Source organism: Heteronotia binoei, chromosome 1 (genome assembly GCF_032191835.1).
Source record: "Heteronotia binoei isolate CCM8104 ecotype False Entrance Well chromosome 1, APGP_CSIRO_Hbin_v1, whole genome shotgun sequence".
Lineage (NCBI taxonomy): Eukaryota > Metazoa > Chordata > Lepidosauria > Squamata > Gekkonidae > Heteronotia > Heteronotia binoei.
In genome coordinates this window covers 134880224-134900561 of record NC_083223.1, presented here as the reverse complement: position 1 = coordinate 134900561, position 20338 = coordinate 134880224, and the positions used below count along the sequence as shown (strand labels likewise).

Genomic DNA, 20338 nt, shown 5'->3' with positions numbered 1-20338 from the left:
ATGGGAGGTACAGGGGTGGATGACAGGTGGTCAGCTGGTACATGACCTCAGAAAAGGGGAGACTCTGCAGTGACCATAAGGGCTGGACTAGTGCAGTAGCCAATAGCCAGTTAGTTGGCAACCCCTGATTGGACGCTTATAGCTAGCCAATGAGTGGACTTGGCCTTAGTTACCTGATTGGCTGTCCAGGTAGCAATGGGCCAAGGGGGAGGGCTCCAGGATGACTGTTGGGGAAAATAATGGGGAAAATTACTGGGTGGAGGTGTGCTTAAGACTATTAAACATCTAAAATGTGACAATAGATGGCCAAATTGCTACCTAAGGTAACACCCGGTTTACACAAAGGAACTTGGCTCTGGCTGAAGATGGTCTTCCTCTTCTTCAGAGTTCTTCTTGACACCAGTCTTTGTTCTTAGTTCCGTTGGACAAAGGCTTAGGCGGTCTGACAGGATCCACGCCTAAGATAAGCTTGATTGCCTTTTGCAGAAGTTGAAGCAGCTGTTAGATATTGGAGTCAGGAAAACAAGATGGATTCTGGTGGTGTTAGCCTTTGGTTCATGGAAACAGGCTGGAACCTGTTTGCCTGTACAGTTCATGGTGGCATGGCTTCTTCCACTGCCACAGCCAAGACTGGGCACACAAGGAGCAGCTGGAAGCTCGTCTGTAGTTCTGGCTAACACCCATCCAGAGATGTAGAATGCTGCTGCAAAGCTGAGGCTTATAGTATCTACATAAGCCTTAGAAACCGTGGGCAAAGTCCACTTCTTAGAGCAGATGTGTGCGAGTCAAAACTCCAGGCACCCTGGCAACCATACTGGTGATCATGATGTCCATGTGTATGAAAAGTAGGGGGCTTTTTCTTACATTTATACTCATTCCAAGATGATGTTTGAACTATATGTATCCTTAAACAGGACAAGTACGTGTTTGGGGAGCAGAACATGACCAGGAAATTGAGGCTGAGGAAGAGTTAAATTCTACTCCATGTGGCCTGATCCTGATCCAAACTGGGCCTCCTGTAGCTGCTATTTATGAAGGCGAAATGCACTGGAGATCCAGTCTTCTAGTGTCTCATCTATTGTGACCCTTAAATGTATGTACACTTATGAAAAAACATGATGGCCATAATCTACAAACATGCAATTTAAAAACTAGTTACCAGCATCTTTATACAATCTCTTTGTTCTTTAAAAAGGATTATTTGAGTCTGAGCTGAAACTAACAGGATAGTACCACTGGTTCCAAAGGAACATTCAAGAAACAGTTGCCATAAAAATGATGCATGTGAGAGATGAGTATGTGTGAAAAAGGCCACAGTGATTGTTTTGTTTTGTTTTGCTTTCCATCAGGATTAGCCAGCATATTGATTCATGCTTGTTTCAACCAGTTGCAGACATTAACAGACTTAAATGGATCCCGAGTCCTCCTATCCTATAATAAGTCCAAAAACTATAATGAAAACAAAGTGCACCATTCCTTATCTAATCTGAAAGTATCGTGACAGGTGCAGTACAAGTCCACACATTAAAATCTGATAATTTATCTTGGCACCAGTTTCAGAATTTGTTTTTAAATCTATATTGGGCCTTTCACATGTCTCTTTCCCTCCCTCCCTAAGTCTCTCTGTGTCTTAACTAGAAAGTATTTGGTCCAAATGATACAAAATCATACATATACCTTGTATGGCATCTCTTAACACTTTCAAAACCTATGGCAGAGAAAACTGGAAACTGCAAACAGGATTTAGCAAATCCCCCTGGTGAAGAGTTATAATTAATCTTTTCAATCTCTATCAACAGTGTGTATGAAACTGTATAGTTAGCAGTAGCACATGTCGCAGTAGGCCTTTTCATGTGTTACAAATAAATCTGACACAATGGGAGACCAGCAACTGCACACAGGGTGGCCAGACCGTCTCGGGCACCCGGGAAAGTCCCGGTTCTGGCCCCCTATTTCTGCCTCCCGGGCTGGCTATACCGGGACCATTAGAGGTCCCGGTTTAGCCAGCCAGAGAGCCGGTGTGCCGCGCGTGTGGGCGGGGAAGGCGGCGAGGGAGGGAGGGAGCGTCCCTGCGCGTGCAATTGTAACATCTGAAGAACTCTCAGAAGCACTTTTATGTTGTATAGGCCAATGAGCATTGCTGTTTTTAATTTATTTATATTTTTTAAAAAAGCTTCCATCATGCCTGTCTCCCTACAAGACCCAAGGCAGTGTATAAAATAATTGCCAAAAAATTAAAATAATAATAATAATATAAAACTACAATCATATGGACAGTCTTCAAGCAATCAACCACCAATTGCTAGTAAAGGTCAGTGCTCAAGGCAATGTCTGCAGGAGGTCATTTCATCTCATTAGGTCACCGTTGCTGATGTCAGTGATACAGCCTGTGCCTGTAAGAGCTAAAGGGTGGCTAGGTTTCTGTATCTGCTTATCAGCTGCTCACAGCTGAAAGTCAAGCAAGCTCTGCCAGTGGCAATGTATCCAAACACTGTTTTTTTTCCTGTACTGAAGTATAACATAGTTGATAGCAGTCTACTCTCTGTAGGCATCCTGGGTTTCATTGTAGTTCATTATCTATTCTTGCAGGTGCATGAAGAGAAGTCCCAAGTCCTATTATGTTGGATGGGTGGGATGTTAATTGATGTGTTTCATCATGTCCACAGTTTTTCTGATTTACCTTTGGTTTTATTGTTTTAGGTCAAATTCTCTTCTCTACATACTGTTCTAAAAAATTATCTCTGTATATCCTTTTTAAAATTAGCTACAAATCCAGCATTTGAAAATGCTATAGTTTTATATCCTTGTAAGTATGCATCAGATTGGGCTCCTGTGTGAACTTAAGTGTGCAAGAATGATGAAAAATATAGAATGTAATTCTGGAATGATCCAGTTAGTAATTGTATGAAAAATACCTCCAGGAAAGGGGAAACAAAACAAATGGAAACTTATTTTTAATTAGTACCGGAATATTGCATCTTAGAAATCCAGATGAGTTAAATCTGAGGAGGAGTGGGGCACCACTTCTCCCATCATGTCCTTCCTCTGCATCCCCTGACTCCCAGGAGCAGTATTTGGAAGGGAAGAGATGGTGTAGTCTCACTCTGTTCTTTTCATCAGAGGATACAAGCTGATTTGTTATGCAATTATTATATATAAATATTTAACTGCAATTCATTTTATTTTCTTATAAAATGAAAATGCTATAAAGTTCTCAACAATCATCATAGGTAGCCGTGATCTTAAATCTCTTCTTCATACATATGTATTATTCAAAATAGTTTTTGAATCATTGGAAGGATTTTTTTTAACAAAATGTGTTCTGTTGTTGTTCAGTACAAGGCTGAGCCAACTCTTTGCGACCCCATGGACCAAGTCACTCCAGGCCCTCCTGTCTTCCACCATCCTCCAACATCTGCTTGACTTCATGTTAGTTACATCAGTAATGCTGTCCAGCCATCTCATCTTTTGCCATCCCCTTCTTCTTTTGCCTTCTGTCTTTCCCAGCATTAGGGTCTTCTCCAGTGAGTGCTCCCTTCTCATTTAGTGGCCAAAGTATTTGAGCTTCAGCATCTGACCTTCCAGGGAACAGTCTGGGTTGATTTCCCTTAGGACTGACTGATTTGATCTTCTTGCAGTCCAAGGGACTCTCAAGAGTCTTCTCCAGCACCACAGCTCAAAAGCATCTATTCTTCTGCAGTCGACCTTTCTTATGGTCCAACTCTCACAGCTATACATTACTACTGGGAATACAATCGCTTTGACTATAGGACTTTTGTTGTCAGGGTGATGTCTCTATTGTTTATTATACTGCCTAGGTTTGCCATAGCTGTCCTCCCAAGAAGCATATGTCTTTTAATTTCATGGTTACAGTCAACATCTGCAGTGATCTTGGATCCCAGGAATGTGAAGTCTGTCACTACTTCCATGTCTTCCCCTTCTATTTGCCAAGGAGTGATGGGGCCAGATGCCATGATTTTAGTTTTTTTGATGTTGAGTTTCAAGCCTACTTTTGCGCTCTTCTCTTTCACCCTCAACAAGAGGTTCTTTAGGTCCCCTTCACTTTCTGCCATTAGAGTGGTGTCGTCTGCATGATGACAATATACATCCTTGTTGAACTCCTTTTCCTATTCTAAACCAATCAGTTCCATATCAAGTTGCTTCTTGACCCTTATACAGTCCTCAGGACCAGATGAACTGCATCCAAGGGTTCTAAAAGAGCTTGCGGATGTAATTTCTTATTCTCTGGCTATTATTTTAGAGAATTCTTGGAGAACAGGAGAGGTGCCAGAAGATTAGAGGGAGGAGAATGTTGTCCCCATCTTCAAGAAGGGGGAAAAGGAGGATCTGGGTAACTACCAACCCGTCAGCTTGGCGTCTATACCTGGAAAAGTTTTAGAACAAATCATCAATCAGTCCTGGAACATTTAGAAAGGATGGCTGTGATTACTGAGAGCCAGCATGGGTTTCTCAAGTCATTTCAGACTAACCTGATCTCTTTTTTTGAGAAAGTGACTACCTTGCTGGATCAGTGGAATGCTGTAGACATCATTTATCTTGATTTCAGTAAGGCTTTTGATAAGGTTCCACATACTATCCTTGTTGACAAGTTGGTAAAATGTGGTTTGGACCCTGTTACCATTAGGTGGATCTGTAACTGGTTGACAGATCGCACCCAAAGAGTGCTTGTGAATGGTTCCTCATCCTCTTGGAGAGGAGTGACAGGTGGAGTGCCTCAAGGATCTGTCCAGGGGCCTGTTTTGTTCAACATCTTTATAAATGCTTTGGATGAAGGAATAGAGGGAATGCTTATTAAATTTGCCGATGATACTAAATTGGGAGGCGTTGCAAATACAGTAGAAGACAGAAACAGGATACAGGATGACCCTGACAGGCTGGAAAACCGAGCTAAAACCAAGAAAATGAATTTTAACAGGGATAAATGTACATGGGGAAAACAAATACAACAGAGGGGGGATTTTTCCTAAAGCAAGAAATAAGCAACTTTCCCTTTGATCCATGTTTCCTCATGTGCTCTCAAGTTTTCTATTGTCAAGGGAATTTGGAAAACTGGCTGGAAAACTGGGCTATAACTAATAAAATGAATTTTAACAGGGATAAATGTAAAGCTCTGCATTTAGATAGGAAAAATCCAATGCATGGTTATAGGATGGGGGGGACTTGTCTTAGCAATAGTATGTGCGAAAAGGATCTAGGGATCTTAGTGGATCATACACTGAACATGAGTCAATAGTGTGAAGTGGTGGCTAAAAAGGCAAATGCAATTTTGGGCTGTATCAACAGAAGTATAGTGCCCAGATCATGTGAAGTGATGGTATTGCTTTACTCTGCTCTGGTAAGACCTCACCTGGAGTATTGTGTTATATGGCTCATGGGCCAGGACCAGCCCATTCAGGGCTCTTATGTGGCCTGTGAGCAATTGGTCATTTCTTTTATTGCCATTATCTTTATTTTTGTAGAAGAGATGGTGGCCTTGAGAGCTTGTGCCTTGTGTGCTGTAGAAAGAGAGGAGAGTGAGTATTGATGCTGGGGCATGCAAGATAGCAGGTGCTGTTAGGGTGGCAAAGGAGTACATTTTATACATGGGGAAAACGAATACAACAGAGGGGGGATTTTTCCTAAAGCAAGAAATAAGCAACTTTCCCTTTGATCCATGTTTCCTCATGGGCTCTCAAGCTTTCTATTGTCAAGGGAATTTGGAAAACTGGCTGGAAAACTGGGCTAAAACTAATAAAATGAATTTTAACAGGGATAAATGTAAAGCTCTGCATTTAGATAGGAAAAATCCAATGCATGGTTATAGGATGGGGGAGACTTGTCTTAGCAGTAGTATGTGTGAAAAGGATCTAGGGGTCTTAGTGCATCATACACTGAACATGAGTGTGATGTGGTGGCTAAAAAGGCAAATGCAATTTTGGGCTGTATCAACAGAAGTATAGTGTACAGTTCACATGAAGTGATGATATTGCTTTACTCTGCTCTCACCTGGATTATTGTGTTCAGTTTTGGGCACCACATTTTAAGAAGGATATAGACAAGCTGGAACAGGTCCAGAGGAGGGCAATGAAGATTGTGAGGGATCTGGAGACCAAGTCCTATGAAGAAAGGTTGAAGGAGCTGGGGATGTTTAGCCTGAAGAGGAGATAGCTGAGAGGTGATATGATCACCATTTTCAAGCACTTGAAGGGCTGTCATATAGAGGATGGTGTGGAATTGTTTTCTGTGGCCCCAGAAGGTAGGACCAGAACCAATGGGTTGAAATTAAATCAAAAGAGTTTGCGGCTCAACATTAGGAAGAACTTCCTGACTGTTAGACCGATTCCTCAGTGAAACAGGCTTCCTCGGGAGGTGGTGGGCTCTCCTTCCTTGGAAGTTTTTAAACAGAGGCTAGATGGCCATCCTACAGCAATGAAAATCCTGTGAATTTAGGGGGAGGTATTTGTGAGTTTCCTGCATTGTGCAGGGGGTTAGACTAGATGACCCTGGAGGTCCCTTCCAACTCTATGATTCTATGATTCAGGGGACATGTGAGGTGGTCTAGTACTCCCATCTCTTTAAGGACTTGTCACAGTTTGTTGTGATCCACACAATCAGATGTTTAGCACATTCAATAAAGGAGAAATAGACGTTTTTCTGATACTATTGTGCATTCTCCATAATCCAACAAATGTTGGCAATTTGATCTCTAGTTCCTCTACCTCTCTAAAACCCAGCTTGTACTTCTGGTAGTTCCTGATCCGCATACTGCTGAAGTCTAGCTTGAAGGATCGTTAACATGACCTTGCTGGCATGTGAAATGAGTGCAATGATGATATAGTTTGAACATTCTTTGGCATTACCCTTCTTTGGGATTGAAATATAAACTGACCTTTTCCAATCCTGTGGCCAGTGTTGCATTTTCCAAATTTGCTGGCATAATGAGTGCATCACTAACAGCATTGTCTTTTAGGACTTTGAATAGCTCAACTGGGATACCATCATCTCTGCTCGTTTTGTTGTTAGTAATGCTTTCTAGGGCCCATTTGACTTTGTCATCCAGAATGTCTGGCTCGAGGTCAGTGATTTCACTGTCATGGTTGTCAAGGACATTGAGATCCTTCTTGTATAATTCTTATGTGTATTCTTGTGACCTCTTCCTAATCTCTTCTGCTTCTATTAGGTCCCTATCGTTTTTGTCCTTTATCATAGCCATTTTTGCCCAAAACATTCCCTTGATGTGTTAAAGATAGTCTAATTTCATATATTGCTTTTGATTCCCAGTAAGGACTTCAAATGCAACAATTATGGGTTGACTAACAGACATAACCCCTTAGTGACTCTCTTGCAGTACTTTTTGACTTGCTCACTTCGATAGATGGAGCAACTTGGAGCTGATACTCTTGTGTTCAAAAAGTATCCGTTCTATTGAAGCAAACATATATAACACTTGTAGATACTTATGGATAACTGAGCTCTATTTATACACAACTCCATGCCCAGGGAATTACTTGCTCAGTCACATAAGTTTTGGCATATGTTTAGTATTTTCTGGTAACAGATAGAATTTCCAGACAATAAGGATGCTATCATCCTGATTTTTAATTATTATTATTTTTAGTTTGCTGTAGTCTAATATGGCTACCTATCTTTTGATCTGTTGTAAAAACTGAATCAAACATCTTAAATTTATCTCAGGATAAGATAGTTTTGTGTCAGAGGTCACTTCCTCAGATGCTTCCATGGGATGTACATCTATTATAGACATATATAAGATTGCAACAAATCCCGTAGGGCATCCTGAAGCTGCTCAGAGTCCATTAGCTCTGTGGGCAAGAAGAAATATGTTTGCCACCTGAACAGAGAGGGTTTGGTGTGCTCATCCTGACCTTTGGGGTGACATGGTCTGATGATGGGATTGCATCATTAGTCATCAGATCCACATATATCTCCATCCCAAAAATCAAGTCCAGTGTGTGGCCTGCTTGATCTATGAGAGTTGATACAAACTGGGAAAATCCCAGAGTGTCCATGGATGACACTAGGTCCTTAGCCTGAGAAGATGCTGCTTCATCGGTATAGATATTGAAGTCCCCCAAGAATAATAGCCTGGGGTTCTCCATCACCCAGTCAGAAACAGTATCCAACAGGCCAGGCAGAGTACCTTCTGGTGCATTAGGCAGACAGTAAACCAGCCAGATACCAAACTCTCCTAGGTCTCCCACACCAAGCCAACACATTCAGTGGTCTGTGGAATAGGGAACACCCTAAAGGAAAAAGTGTCTCAAATGAGCAATGCCACACACACAGCCCTGCCCAATTGTCCGGGACTGTTGAAGGACCGAGAACCCAGTTGAGGCAAGTTGGTTAAGGGTGACCATCTCACCCTCCTGCACCCAGGTCTCAGACACACAGGCCAGATTTATATTGTGCTCTGTGAGAAACTCTCATAGAACAGAGGTTTTGACACAGCAACAGTGTCAGATATCTCATATGTAAAATAAGGGTCTGTTGTCCAATACCCCTGTTCCTCCCAGGTCAGCATACATGGTTGAGCCAAGTGCACCCAGGAAGCTTCATTGCCAATGGGAATTCCTAGTCTGAACCTCTGATCACTACATCACACTGGCCCAAAACTAACATCATATTTTATGCAGCTTTGTTCAAGCCTTGCTCAATACACTAAATAACATGTCTTAAATGATCTAACAAACTGTGAGCAGAGTACTCAAAATTTTTATTTTTGACCCTGACCTTTTCTGTGCTGCTGCTGGGAATGCAACAGTGAGGGGGGGCAGTCCACAGAAATCTCTGTCTGCATAATAGGAAGTGCCCTTTCACTTGCACAAGGGCAGGTTTGAAGCCATCATTCCTTCATTGATTGGTGGTTCATTTGTTAAATATATAAACATCTATGAAAGAATATATATTAGACATTATAGTCTCATAGAAAATGTATGTGGCAATTTATATTTATGTAATCCTCCCCTGCATTGTATTAAGAGTCAGTATTTGTTTTTTAAATACCCATGAGGGATGCACTCAGGAAAACATCAATAGTTAGGACACAACTAATTCCCATACATTTTTAAAGGCACCAGCTTACAAAGCATATTCAGAGCTTCCCATTGCTATTCTTCCTTCTACCACTACCTGTTTGCTGATTTTACCCTGATTCATGCTTGCCTAACTAACTTCTGGATCCTGTCTCTTCATGCTGCTATTGATGCTCATGTTGACATTGCATATGCTACATATGCTACATGCACATCAAAAATTGCTGGTTTTGACAACAGCATGGACCTGCTGCAGCAATATGGGCACAAAAGCAAGGAGTTCCGTAGAGAGAGGAGGGCTGGATCTGCCACATAGTATCAGATATTTGCCTTATTTGCTGTTATGCTCAGGTGAGTAGCTCTGTTGGTCTGAAGCAATAGAATGAAGTTAGGGCACCTTTAAGACAAACAACATTGGTTGGTTTTAAGGTGCCACTGTACCACAAGTTTTAGGAAGAAGAAGAAGAAGAAAAAAGAAGAAGAAGAAGGAAGAAGAAGAAGAAAAAAGAAGAAGAAAGAAGAAGAAGAAGAAGAAGTAGAAGAAGAAGAAGAAATTGGATTTATATCTCGCCCTGCACTCCAAATCTCAGAGTCTCAGAGTGGCTTACAATCTCCTATATCTTCTCCCCCCGCAACAGACACCCTGTGAGGTGGGTGGGGCTGAGAGGACTCTCACAGCAGCTGCCCTTTCAAGGACAACCTCTACCAGGTCAGTTCCCCTGCAGAAAATGGTTACTTTGGAGGGCAGACTCTATGGCATTATACCTCACTGAAGTCCTTCCTCTCCCCAAACCCTGCCCTCCCTTGGCTCCACCCCCGAATTCACAACACAGAGCTGGTGACCCTAGGTTTAAAAGAAGTTACTAAGTTAATAGGCACCTGTGCAAGCACCAGTCATTTCTAACACTGGGGTGACATCGCATCACAATATTTTCATGGCAGACTTTTTACGGGGTGGTTTGCCATTACCTTCCCCAGTCAGCTACACTTTACCCCCAGCAAGCTGGCTACTCATTTTACTGACTTCAGAAAGGTGGAAGGCTGAGTCAACCTTGAGTTGGCTGCCTGAACCCAGCTTAGTTAGCTGTAGCCAATGTAGGCCAAAGTACTGTTTTTAGACTGAAGCCCCAGAGTTCAAGAACACCATTAAATATCATTAAAATGATTTATTAAAATACTATGCAAGAATATAAAATGAAAGAGCAGTGAACAATTAGGATAAAATTATTAAGCCAAATAACTAACCTAAGTACTTTTACAAGCATTGATCCAGTCAAATGTTACCATGACAAGGTTGAGGCCAAGATAGTTTCAAAGTCGAACAGGTTCCTGGCCATTCTGGTCCACCCAGAATCAAAAGTGCCCCAACACTAACTGTATACCAAGCAGAGGGCAAAACTGGAATAAAAAATCTTTCCTTTATACCATATGACCTGCTTTGGTATGATTCTGGCTGACCAATCAAATGTAGATCACTGATGTAACGTAACTAACCAGTTACTATCCAGGTGATTCAACCAATCAGATAAGATTGCCAGTTAGCTCTGACACTCTACACCTGTAGAGTGTCAGAGACACCTTCCTCCAACCCACAAAACATTACATTTTGGAATATGTGGGCCCAATCTGGTGGCCTTGAAACTGCACCTGTACCCTTGCACCCAGCACCTTTGAAAACCTTCCATCCTCCTTATCTCTTCCTCTGAAACTACAGTCAGCTTGATGTTGGTTTCTCAGGGAGGAGAAAACTTCCATGTTTTTCTAGGCTTCAGTTTGAATCATAGTTTGAATTTTGAACAAGAGACTATGAAAAAGGACTAGTCTCTTGACAAGGAGTTACTGTATTTGCCCAACAACCAAATTAATATTACCTGGTATGACTGGTGGATATATTGTATCCATTGATATCTCTGTTCATTATTTTTAATAATCACATTATTACTCTAACGAGTTCAAGCCATGATGATCTTCACTACTGAGCTGTGTTACTGTGGCCATATTCACATCACAGTGAATGCTGACAGATCCTGCATGTGTTCACTCTACAAATGAAACTGATGACCAGCAGGACCGGATCTACATGTTTTTTGAGGGGGGCCAAATTAAAAAATGACGCCCCCTTATGGGCCAGTCTATCTTATGGTCCTATAGAATACAATGAACTCCATACTCAAGCCCCCCCCTCTGCCCCCCCCCCCAGATCCGGCTCTGATGACCAGTATAGGGTTGCCAGGTGTAACTCAAGAAATAACTGGGACCTTTGGGGGTGGAGTCAGGAGACTATGGGGGTGGAGCCAGGAGCAAGAATGTGACAAGCATGATTGCACTCTGAAGGGAGTTCTGGCAATCACATTTAAAGGAACTGCACACCTTTGAAATGCCTTCCCTTCATTTGGAAGTAATGAAGGATAGGGACACCTTCTTTTGGGGCTCACAGAATTGGATCCTCTGGTCCAAACTTTTTGAAATGTGGGAAGTATTTTGAGGAGAGGCACCAGATGTTCTGCTGCAAAATTTGGTGTCTCCAGCTCAAAAAACCAGTCCCACAGAGCCCCAGATACCCATAGATCAATTCTCCATTATACTCTATGAGAATCGGCCTCCATAGGGAATAATGGAGTGCCCAGCAGACATTTTCCTCCCCCATCCAGCTTTCTGATGAACCTGAAGTGGCAGCAGGGCCTCCAAACTGGGGGATCCCCTGCCCCCAACTGGAGATTGGTGAATATGTGAGCAAAAACACTGTGAAAACTTATACACTTGAATAAATTCTAAACACTTTTTTTTATTTTTCACTTATGCATTTCATTGGAACTCAAATAATACTTCTAAACACAATTCATATGACTTTAACTGAGCTCAAAGTTCATAAACAATTTTGTTGGTTCCACTACCATCCATATACAGTCCTATAATCATTGTGTATATTTTCCTGCTGCCCTTGAATCCCATTTTCTGGAAGACGCAGGTATACCGTACTATTAGAATAATGAAGAGGTAGCAGTCCTCTGTTCAACAGTGTTAGCCAAATTGCCCTAAAAATAGGTTAGGGGAATTAGTTTGGTGAGCAACTAGGCTATAGCAAGATCAGGATCTATGTATACAGAAGATGTCTCCTTTGGAAGTCACCCAATAACGAGATGTTGTCTAATAATCAGTGGTATTTATTATAAAGGCAATCATACAAGGGAATAAAATCATTCAACACACATACAGTCCTAGGAAAACAGCATGAAATACACAGAGGTAAACACAGGGATAGACAAACAGAGTAATAATTTCCAGTTGTAGTCTTCAAGGAAGGCTCCAATGGCGATGAATAGGGTATGGGGGAAAGGACCCTCAACTGATCAAGTATCTAAACAGCAGGGTGGGGGTACTGTCAGATGCGCACCTGTGGGATGTTGGGTCAGAGGTTATAAGGACTACCTTGAGCACCCAGAGGGGGTAGGAGGTCCAAGGACCTATGACACGGTGTCAGATGGGACATGATGCTGCATCACATGGTTCATTACCTCAGAAAAGGGGAGGCTCCAAAGTGACCGTATGGGCAAGGCATGGGTTGAGAGGATGTTTTGCCACATGACCTCAGTGACATGATGACATTAATTTTGAATGACATCATCATTGCCTTTCGGACCAGTTGAGGATGGGATTTCTCCCTGCCGTCCAGCACCCTCAAAAGCAGGGGTCTTGCAACCTATCTAGCCCAGATATTGATTGGTATGCTCTGCTTTTCTTTTAAGCCACGCCTCCCCCCCCCAAAAAAAAAAAAATTAGCTTTGCTACACTTGGACTGCATCCACACATTCTCCACTTTGGCTTCCAAACTGCAGCAGAGTTTTATTGTTCTTTTGGAGCCACCATCCACACAATATCTAATCATCCTCTAATCATCTACTTTCCCCACTTTGCTTGTTAGTATGATTGTTCAGAAAAGAATGCCGTGGAAGTACATTAACAATGGGAAGGCATGCATTTTCAGAAACCCCACCCACATCAAAAACATTTTCTTTCACTTAGCCCCCACAACTGTGATCTCCCTGATATCACTAGAGGGCTTTTTTTTAAAAAAAGCAATGATTGTAATACTCTGTTGCCAAAACCTAGTTTCTCTGAATTCTTTTAAAGCAACTCTTACAGAGGAACTAGTATATGAGGGCAATAGAAGTTTATAACATTACTGTGCTAATGTTCCATAGCAATTACCAATTTTTAAAAGCCCCCCCCCTTTTTTCTGTAGCAAGGGAGCAATGCAGGGAAAATAAAACCATGCACAAATCCCTTTTGAACCCGCCCCTTGTTGGAAGTGTAAATGCCTCTGCATTTGCAGCAGTGATGAGAGAATAATCTCCATGTGAATTCAACCATAAATAGGATATGCAAAAATACTGTCTTAATCTGCCAAAAAAAAGTTTTTTACAGAAGATGCTTTTCAAATGTTATAGTTTAAAAGATTATTGCATACGGCCTAAGCATTATTTCTTGAGCCTCATAATATGTCCCATATTATATCTGATCCCGTCCATATATACAGTCTCATGAATTTTGAAAGAAAAACTATCCATTTTACTTCTGAAATCATTAGTAGACTACAGGGTCTAACTACACATTACTTTTTTCTCAGGTACTTCCCTGGATTGGGTCATAGATATGCTGCTTCTCAGGTGTATTTGGGGCTGCTCATATATTGATAAAGTTAAACTTCAATTTCCCCAGCAGCTCCTGGTACTGTTTTGTGTGAGGACCATTTTTTTTTATTTCTTCAAATTTATATTCTGCCCTCCCCATGAGTGGGCTCATGGTGGATTACAGCAACAATTCCAACAATACCAATTAAAACAAGTATAACAAATAGTTAAAACATTAAAAACAAGGAGTTATAAATTGAGAACAGATGGCACCATAAGTTACAAATATAATGCTCCCAAAAAACTGGAGCAGCTAGGCCATAAACCAAACTATAGAGTCGTCTCAGGTGGGCCATATCAGATGGAAAACTGCAGCAAGAGAGACCAAGTAGATGGAATAAATGAACAATGGTGCAGAGGAAGGGCCTAAGCCATAATCCTGATGAAAATTAGGCCCCCACACCTGGGAAACATGTCGCTCACAGAACATATCTGTGATAAACCTCAAGACATACATAGGAAAAATCTGACATATAGTTCAGCCTGATGTCGTGATGAAGGTTTGCTCTTCAAGCCACTCTTCCCTCCAGTGCCAGCCCTAGAGCATTTTGTGCCCTAGGCAAAACTAACTTTCTCTATCCCTCTGCAGCGCCACACCAGATAAGGGGTTTAAAGTTTAAGTCCCCTTCTCTAGAGTCATGCAGCAGCAACTGTGGATCCCCCCATTCTATCCTATGAGCCCATAGGAAAGAATGGACTCCATTCTTTCCTGTGACTGACAGGATAGAATGGATGGATTGTGCTGCCTCTGCGGCGCGATGCTAGAGAAGGGGATTTAAACTTTAAACCCCTTCTCTGGCGCCGCGCCACAGAGGTGGCATGATCCCTCCATTTTATCCTATGGGCCCATAGGAAAGAATGGGCCAATAGGATATAATGAAGGGGGGGGAGATCCTCTCCCTGCTTTTGCACCTCAGGGGTGAAAAGGCAGTGAGAAAGGCCCTGCCTCCCTGCCTCTCAGGAAACTCTGGAGATGCTTGGGGGGGGGGGAGATCTTCTCCCTGCTTTTGCACCCCCAGGGGCTGCAAAGGCATGGAAAAAGCCCCTGTCTCTCAGGAAACTCTGGAGATGCATGGGGGAGGGAATCTCTCCCTGCTTTTGAACCCCAGAGTTGCAAAGGCAGGGAGAAAGCCCCCATCCCTCACACCTCTTGGGAGGCTCAGAGAGGAGGGGGAAGATTGATGCAGCCTTGTTGGTGAGAGGCTATCATTAGGTTTCTTGATTGTAGAGAATAATACATTTAGAGTGTGTTGTCATGCTTCATTGGTCTCCTCTCAAGCATGGATTAAAACAACATCTTTTTCTTAGAGGTGTTCTGTCAGAAAAATCTACTCTAATATGTTGCATAGTATCGTTGTTCACACCTTTATTGGCATAGCATGTTGCATAGTATTACAAACATTCAGGGCTTTTTTTGTAGCAGGAGCTCCTTTGCATATTAGGCCACACACCCCTGATGCAGCCAAAGAGACCTGATGTAGTGAAAAAGACCTGTCATTGTCTAGTAGAGGTTGTAAGTAATTGACGATGCATTGAACCATTTTGAGTTGAGAGTTGTATGTGACCACGAGTGGTATTCTATTATTGTAATTTTGGGGCCTGTCTTGTAACAGGTTTTCTCTGAGTACCATTCTGGCCTTATTCATCTGTTTCCTGAATTCATCAAAAAAGGTTTGTTATAGATCCCTTAGGCGAGAATTCCTGTATGTAGGATTGGAGCAGATGCTGCTGTAGCATAGAGCCTGGCTGTATACAATGGATTGATTGGTATGTTTAGGATGAAAGCTGGAGGCATGTAGGTGTGTTTGTTAGTCAGTAGGTTCTGATATAATGTGGTGTCTATGCGTCTATTGTGTATTTTTACAGTAGTGTCCAGAAAAATTATTTCTTGCATAGATTGATCCATTGTCAGGTTGATGGTGGGGTGAAAGTTATTGAATGTGTCCAGGTCTTCTTTACCATGTGTCCATAAAATAAAAATGTAATCAGTGTAACATAGATATAAGAAAGGTATAAGTGGGTGGGAGTCTAAGACACATTGTTCCAAGTCAGTCATAAAAACATTATCATATTGTGGACCCACGTGGTTGCCCATGGCTGTACCACTGATCTGGAGAAACAGTTCATCACCAAATCTGAAGTGATTATGGGTAACAAAATGGCACAGTTTGGTGGACAGCAGAAAAAGGTTTCTAGCTCTGTTTGTTGTTCAATAGCTCTTTGCTGAATTGCCAATGAAAATTTAGTAGATCTCAGTCAATAAACTTTACTTGAACCTTAAGATGGATTTCATGTTATTTTATTTCTATGCCAAATCCATGCAAATTACCAAACCTGTATAACATCAACCACGGCTACAAATCTGACTTCTGCAATCCTGGAGGAAATCTCATGTTCGCAAAAAAAAAAGTCATAGGAATCAGAAATAAAGAAAGGGTGAACAAATGTGATTTCTTTGTGATAATTCTTTGGAGAAAGGGGGGAAACATACTCATTTTCACTAAGCTTTTTATATAAGTGGAATAGGACTTCAGGCAGAGACATTAATATTATAGTCAGCAATTAGCTACTGCAAGGACAGATTTGGGGAGGGGGGGTGCTGAAAAGTAGACATTTTATTGGTTTGGAGAGACCACTGGCAAAAGTGTTACTAACTTTAAGGCACAAAATCCTCACATCTTAATATTGAAGAATAAAGGATTCCTGGACCCCAGATACATATATTTTATTCATTTATTCATTTAAGATTATGTATAGCTCAGATCAACTCTTAGGACAATATCATTTATCATCATATGACAAGCTCCAGGTATAAGGTCATTACATCATATATATATATATATATATATATATATATATATATATATATATATATATATATATATATATATATATATATATATATGTTTTCTTACTTTCTGTTGGTAACATTATGACTCCTTAAATATAAAGACATACCGTTAAGTTTTAGCAAATAAAATAAATGGAGCTCATAAAGCAGCACTATTTGGTGGAATTTGTTCTAAGAGTACATTGTCATTTAGATCAGCATCGGGAAACTGCAGATAAGGGTTTCAAAAGCAAGATTCGCACTCTCCATGTCAGTCTGGGGTCTCATAAAAAAAACCTGCGACATTTTGTCTCAGCATCCATCATTCCTAGCTATATTTTTTGGTGAGGTCCTACCTCTGCCTTGCGAGTGTCTTGCCATGACAGGGCAAGATTTACAATGAAAGTGACAAAGTCTGGCTCATGGGAGATTTTTCATGCCAAAGATCTTGGTAGTAGGAGGTGACAAGAGAAATGAAGCAAGGAGCTGCAGGATATTGAGTGGGGGGGGAGGCGGGGTTAGGGAGCAGGAGGTTCTTCTTGAAACTAGTTGGTGTGTTCTGCAGTACATCTGAGATTCTTTGCAAGCTGTTACAAATAGATACCTTGGTCTCTGAGGCAACATGCATGAATTTCTGGGTGTTTAAAGGGCTAATAAAATTGCAAAACATAAGCTAAAAATAGGAGCATTGATAAATAGGAATTTAGATAGCTCCAATTTAAATTCTTTTGAGGACATATTGCAGAAAAGGCACAGCTGAAAACTGCTAAAGAGGTAAAATCACTGAAGACTAAGGCATAATCTACTGTTATGCCTTAAAGGCATCTCTAATCTTTTAATTATTGAGAACAATGTAAGGTGGGCCTGGAAATCTCTCAGAATTAGAACTAATCTCCAGACTACAGTGGCCCTGAAGAAAATTGCTACTTTGGATGTGGACTCTATAGTGTTATACCTCATTGCATTTCCTACCTGCCCTCCCAGGCTGCACCCCTAAATATCCAGGAATTTCCCAGCTCACAGTTGGCAGCCCAAGTTCTGAGTAATGAAAAATATTCCACTTTGCTCCCTCCCACCATGGTACCAAGTTTTGTTATCTCTTAGAAGCAGAGCATGGACTAGGAAGAGCACCAGAAATGAAGCTATCGACTAAGCAGTGCAGAAATTAAAACATTATTTTTATTTTTAAAAAACCATGCCTCGGGCATATAATTTCACAATCTTGTCCTGGGCTGCTCTGTAACATCTGGTCATGAGCTACCTGTTGGACCCTTGCCTTAAAGTACAGCAATAGAAAATATCCTAATTTTTGCATAAATTCAGGAATATAATCTGATGCCATTCACATACTAAAAGTTGATGCATGTAACGATTCAATCAGTTATCCAGACTCAACTGCCATAATAATTAAAAACATGAGGAAGTTTTAGAATTTGTGAAATTTTAAAAAATGTGTGAAAATATTTACTCTGATTTCATTGGGTTTGGTCTGTGCATGAAACAAGAAAAAAGTGAGTTGCCAGGGAAAGAAAGTCCGTTGGCTTACAAGTACTAATAAGAAAAATGTGTCTTTAAGTATGCAAGTTCACATTAAACCTCAATATTGTTTTAAATGATATATATTCATTATTTTAAGTTAATTTTCTCTAGACAATATAAAGTGTTGTACTACATTGCAGCCTCACTGTTAGGAATGAAGAAAGAGGGGACAATACAGGAAGGCCAACCCACACAACCAAAATGGAGAGCATCCAGGTCATAGAAGAGTGGTAAGTCTGCCATTCATCTCCTTCAGTGTTCTGATGTTGCTCCTAAAAGGCAGCCTGGTTATAACCTGTTAAGTAGTTCTGTGCATCCACATGTGAATACTTGCATTTCCCTAATTCATGAAGAATTCCATGGAATGTCTAGATTTCAGTCAGCTGCTTCCACCTGTTTCACATCCTTAACTGTAAAACTGATGAGATACAATTGTAGTCCAAATAAATCAAATCAAAATTCTACCTTTCTTTCATCCATTTGTCAACATGAAAGTGTATGTTTTCTAGAGGGAAAAATGGCTGTTTGGATCACAAGGCTCGGTGTGTTCCATTATACCGTTTTCCCCATAAAAGTGTTACAATTCTGCACTCAAGCAACCTGAACCTTGTGCTTAAAAAAAAGTTCTGCTTTGGTGCTGCTTTGGTGCCTTCAAGGAACAAAGATTTTTAGGGTTTCCAGGTCTGTATTGGAAAATACCTGGAGACTTTGGGGATGGATCCAGGAGAGAGCAGGGTTTGGGGAAGGGAGGGGCCTCAGCATAGTACAATGCCACAGAGTCCACCCTTCAAAACAGCCATTTTCTCCAGGGGAGCTGATCTCTGCCAGCTGGAGATCATCTGTAAAAGTGGGAGATCTCCAGGCCCCACCTGGAGGCTAGCAACCCTAAAGATTTTGCATGCAGTCTTTGCAGGCACTGAATATTGTAAAGAGGCAGTAGTATATGTAACATTCCCCTGAACCTAAACCTGAACCTTTCCGAATGCGTGGCTCAGCCTGCCCCTTGCCCAGCCCTCTCCCACTTCAGAGGGAGCTGGGCAAGCACCGTGTTGTCCTTTCTTTGCTCTGATTGCTTGGAGCGAAGAAAGGATGATGTGGAGTATAAGGGTCGGCATGAGTGGGTGGGGGTGCCAACCCCTGCCCCCCACTATTGCAGTGAGGTGGTGCCCTTGACAGGTGCCTACCTCACATATTCCCATGTGCTGGCCCTGCCAGAGTCCCAGATACCCCCCCCCCTACTTTCTGATGTCACAGAAGCAGGGGAAGGGCCTCTAAACCAGGGGATCCCCTGCCCCTACCTGGGGATTACCAACCCCACCCAGATCGTGACTGTTTAAAAGTACAAACTCTCACCTTGAATTGAACACAGAAATAAAAAAGCAACCAATACAGTGATTTCAAGATGGGGAAAATACTTGCAAAAAAATAGCATAGACAATAACCAACTTGCTGTGTTTTGGGCTGACAAAAGTTTCCATTTTCTTCAAGGACAGCCCATTGTAATAGTCTAGTCTCAAGGTTACTACAGCATGGTTTAGTTGGCTGAATCCAAAGGAAAGGTATCTTCTGTGCTGATGATGAAAAAACTGCACATTTGACCACCACATCAACTTGTTTTCCCAAAAGATCTGGATCTAACAAAGCTCTCAAACTTTTAATTCCATATGTCCAACAAAGGCTCACCAGATCAGGGATAGGCAGCACAATGTTCCAGAAAATTTGCCTTGCCAACTATCATTGCCTACATCTTATTTTTTTTAAATGTTACAATTATTTAAAAATACAAAAAAGGAGATACAGAATACATATAAAATACATTGACACACAGAATCAGATCTGCCCTGTCTTGTAAACACTGAGAATTCTATTCCAGCAGTTGTCAGTGTTATTGTTTAATATAATTATGCAATTAACAGCTCAATATTTTTGCATTACTCTTGGTCATAAATTATCTAATCTATATACCTATTACTCTGGTAAGCAGTTAATCTTACAAAGTATAGATTCCCTTTACTTTCAGTAACCATTCTTGTAGTTTAGGGGCATTGCCTCATCTGAATGGGGTAATAATAAACAAAGGAAATACAAAAATGAAGAAATAATGCACTGAGAATCACATTCTTAATTTTTTTCTGAATAACAGAATCACACTCTAAGCTCATTGCTGTGTTTCACTCTCTTATTTCCAAGTGGGCATTTGTGTAATTCAGGGAAAGACTGTACAA

The 20338-nt window shown here is 41.2% G+C and overlaps 1 protein-coding gene across 4 annotated transcripts in view; it reads left to right on the top strand.

The window, feature by feature from the left end:
• RGS17 (regulator of G protein signaling 17) overlaps positions 1–20338 on the top strand; it is a 161648-nt gene that overhangs the window by 124681 nt on the left and 16629 nt on the right. For 2 of the 4 annotated variants that reach the window (XM_060241016.1, XM_060240991.1), the window contains exon 3: positions 18254–18343. The exons of 1 other annotated variant lie outside the window; for it this stretch is intronic. In XM_060241016.1, the coding sequence (XP_060096999.1) occupies positions 18254–18343 (90 nt within the window). The remainder of the gene's footprint in view (positions 1–18253; positions 18344–20338) is intronic. One more of the 4 variants, XM_060240997.1, reaches the window with a different exon arrangement.